This window comes from Corapipo altera, unplaced genomic scaffold (genome assembly GCF_003945725.1).
Source record: "Corapipo altera isolate COAL_440 unplaced genomic scaffold, ASM394572v1 328, whole genome shotgun sequence".
NCBI lineage: Eukaryota > Metazoa > Chordata > Aves > Passeriformes > Pipridae > Corapipo > Corapipo altera.
Genome location: NW_020885154.1, coordinates 14952 through 18915, shown reverse-complemented (window position 1 = coordinate 18915; position 3964 = coordinate 14952). Strand labels below are relative to the sequence as shown.

The 3964-nt window shown below is 55.9% G+C and overlaps 1 protein-coding gene across 1 annotated transcript in view; it reads right to left on the bottom strand.

Annotated features, from left to right (window-relative positions):
• The window catches only part of FBH1 (F-box DNA helicase 1), a 33771-nt gene extending 29852 nt beyond the window's left edge, over window positions 1-3919 (bottom strand). The window contains exons 1-2 of the mRNA XM_027670225.1: window positions 3332-3919; window positions 696-827 (exon numbers count right to left, since the gene is read on the bottom strand). Of these exons, the coding sequence (XP_027526026.1) occupies window positions 696-827; window positions 3332-3889 (690 nt within the window). The 5' untranslated portion in view covers window positions 3890-3919. The remainder of the gene's footprint in view (window positions 1-695; window positions 828-3331) is intronic.
• Between the last annotated feature and the right edge of the window lie 45 nt (window positions 3920-3964).

Below are 3964 nucleotides of genomic sequence, written 5' to 3'. Positions count from 1 at the left end.
CCAGTTCTGAAACACTTCCATCTGGAAACTCCTTCTGTCTTCTCTCCAGGTCTCCTTCCAGTGGAAGGTGTCCCTGGGTTGGAAGTGGATGATCTTCAAGGCTCCTTCCAACCCACACCATTCCATGATTCCAGAAGACAGATCCACCCCGTTCCTAACCCAGTTTGGTTCTTATTTGCCACACAAAATTGACCTCTGGACCACAGGGATCTGAGTAGAGCACTTGGGTTTTATCAAGGGCTTGTCTCGGGCTTGCCAAGAACTGTGCAGGAATTTCTCCACGGAAAGGGTGGTCAGGCCTTGGAAGGGGCTGCCCAGGGAGGTGTTGGAGTCCCCACCCCTGGAGGGATTTAAAATCCCTGTGGATGTGGCACTTGGGGACACGGGTCAGTGGTGGCCTTGGCACTGCTGGGAAAGCTTGGACTCCATGATCCTACAGGTTTTTTCCCACCTAAATGACTCCATGATTCCACGATCACACGCTCCAAACAGAACAAGGAAAGCAAGGGAAAGTTTTTCCCCCCCCATTTTCCAGAACCCTCCCAGTGATTTTTACCACTGAAATCATTTCCCCTCCCTCATTTTCCTGCACGTTTGGGGAGACAAATCCATCCCTCTCCTGGTAATTCCTGGGATAAAATGGAAGAAGCCCCAAAGCAGGGAAGGCCTGGGGATCTCCAGGGGAATGGGACTCACGTGATCAGCCCCAAGACACATCCTTCCTGCTCCTTTGTGATGGAGAAATCCCGCAGGATCTGCTCAACTCTGCGCAGGGCCGAGTCCTCCCTCATCAGGTACTGGTGGTACAGCTTTTTCCAGGGAATGAACTGGAATGGGAAGCACAAACCACTGGCTTTCACCTCACAGCACTGCCAAAGAGGTTTCTCGTGGCAAATAAGCCCCAAAAAAGGTGATTTCCAAAGACCTGGAGTTCAAAAAGTAGCTCGGTGGGGACAGATACCTGACAGGAGATTGGGAAGGAAAGAGGAAACTTTAGGAAAGAAAGGCTCAAAGTCTGGAAATCAGTCCATAAAAAGATGGTTTTTCCTAGAATGATGGGAACAGGGTGATGCTAGTTCAGTTAGAAATATCAAAGCATGAAATAAATGGGGATCTTTTCAGCCCAGATCAGCCCCGAGCAGGGTCTGAGTGTTTAAAATCCCTGTGACCATGAAGTCCCGTCCTCCCACAGCTGCTGTTGGGATTTCTCCAGGAAAAACAGGGAGGACACTGCATTTGAGGCTGTGCTGGGGAGCGAAGTTGAAGAGGAGCGCGAGTGTGGCCAGGGGGGCAAGAGGGCCAATGGCTGCTGGGCTGGCTGAGGAAGAGTGTGGCAGCAGGAGCAGGGCAGGGCTTGTGCCCCTGGGCTGGGCGCTGGGGAGGCCACCCCTGGAGTGCTGTGTCCAGCTCTGGGCCCTGAGCTCAGGAAGGCCCTGGAGGGGCTGGAGCAGGGGCAGAGAAGAGCAGCGAGGCTGGGGAAGGGACTGGAGCACAAGTGCTGTGAGGAGAGGCTGAGGGAGCTGGGGGGGCTCAGCCTGGAGAGGAGGAGGCTCAGGGGAGACCTCCTCACTCTCTGCAACTCCCTGACAGGAGGGGGGAGCCAGGGGGGGTCGGGCTCTGCTCCAGGGAACCAGCAGTAGGACAAGAGGGCACGGCCTCAAGCTGTGCCAGGGCAGGGTCAGCTTGGACATCAGGAAGGAATTTTTTCCATGGAGAGTGCTCAGCCATTGGAATGGGCTGCCCAGGGAGGGGGTGGAGTCACAGTCCCTGGAGGTGTTTAAGGTGAGATTGGATGTGGCATCAGTGCTATGGGCTGGGAACCACGGCGGGGTTGGATCAAGGGTTGGACTGGATGATCTGAGGGTTTTTCCAACATGGCTGATTCTATGATTCTGGGATTGTAAAACTCCCTCCCCTGGGGATGTCCAGGGCATTCCAGTCCCTTCCCCAGCCTCGTTGCTCTTCTCTGCCCCTGCTCCAGCCCCTCCAGGGCCTTCCTGAGCTCAGGGCCCAGAGTTGGACACAGCACTCCAGGGGTGGCCTCCCCAGTGCCCAGCTCAGGGGCACAAGCCCTGCCCTGCTCCTGCTGCCACACTGTTCCTCAGCCAGCCCAGCAGCCATTGGCCCTCTTGCCCCCCTGGCCACACTGGGGTTCCTCTTCAGCTCCCTGCCCAGTCCAACTCCCAGCTCCCTTCCTGCCTGGCTGCTCTCCAGCCCCTCTGGCCCAGCCTGCAGCTGCAGGGGCTTCTTGTGGCCAAAGGGCAGGACCCTTGGCTGGTGTCCCATCTCCAAGGACAGCTGCAGCTGCCTGCTGTGCCAGCACCAACCCTGCTCCAACATCCGAGCTCCACAGTCCAGGTCAGATGAGGACACTGGCATAAGAAAAAGGATTTTCCTGCCTGGCAGGACCTGCCTCTTCCCAGGCTCTTCCCTTCTCTGGAAATCCAGCTGGCAGCCTCAGGAAGGGCTCTGCACCACGGAGAGCTGGATAGTGGCACCCACTGACCCAAAGGTCCTTCAGCAGCACCCAGGGAGAGCTGGGCTTTGCTGGGGGAGCAGCTGCCTCTTCTCAGCTCTTCTGGTGCTCTCAGAACGTGGAAATCATTAACTGGTTCAGTCTCTGACAACACTGATGACTGATGAAGGAGAGAGCAGGACGCCTCCTGCCTTGTGTCCGGCCTTTCCCATCCAAATTTACGGGAATGGCACGAAGGAGAACTCGGATCTCCACAAGAATTTGGGCTGAGATCAGTCCCCACCACTCCCAAGTCGGGCTGAGAAGCCTCTTGGTCCAATTCCAGGGTGAACAGTGAGGGGAGAGCTGCCTTGGAGACACCTTTAACTGGGATTCAGGGATCCTTCCTCCAGCCAAAACGGGTTCCCAACTTTATCCGGACTTCAGATGAACCAAACTCCATAAAAACAGAGTTCAAGGCCTTTCCTCTAAACCCATTTGGCCACAGGAGCCACCGCAGAGGCTGGAGGAGAGTGACTTAACACCAACCATGAGAAGACACATCCTGGTCTTCCAGCAGGAATTCCCTGCAAGGCTGCACGGAAAAGAGTGGAGGGGGATTTTGTGGAGCCTTGCAGGATGCTCTTTTTCCATGTAGGGAAAGAATGCAACGAGGGGTGTTGAGACTGGTACCTGAAGATGGTCCAGGAGACCAAAAAATGACAGAGGACAGAATAAAAAAAAGGAGTAAAAAAGGGATTTAAAGGAACAGAGAGAGACAGGCAGAGCATGGATGGCTGGGAGGAGCCACAATGAGACAGGACAGAGCAGGAGGAGAAGGGACAGGCTGGAATTAATCCCCAGGGAATTCCTTACCAGTGGATCCCTGACTATCTCCCTCCAGCAGCGACACACCAGGCTCAGGTTCTGGTACAGATCAGCCACGGGAAGGAAGGCAAAGATGTGCCTGAGCACTTCCACAGGCAGCTCATCCAGATTTCCCTGAGGCTCTTCCCAGTTCCGAGTGCCCAGGAGTCCGTAGTGTGGATCAGGGACTGGCTCCACTTCCACCTCATCCGGTTCCTGCTTGACCTGGTCAAGCTCCGGAGGAACCGGCGGCTTCTCCTCGGGCTCCCCCCACAAATCCTGCTCCGGGTTGAGAATTCCCGAGGCTGTGGTGGCGAGGGGCCGCTTCCTGGATTTTCTTCTGGGAGCTGGCACGATGTCCTCATCCTCCAGGAGAGCTGAGGAGTCGCTGCTGAGGTCCGTGTGGCTGCTGAAGGAATCGTCAGCTCCAGGGAAAAAGGGATCCCGCGGCTCCTCTTTGATCCCACCAGGACCGACTTGTTGCTTCTGGGATTTCCCGAAGAAATCCAGGATGTTCTTCTGCTGGCCTTGTCCTGCACGAGGGGGAAGAGCAGGAGTGAATTCCATGGAAAGCTGAGCTGCCAGGGATGCTCAAGGCTGGGGAAGGTCGGAGTTATTTCCACAGGGCTCCTCCTTTCCCTC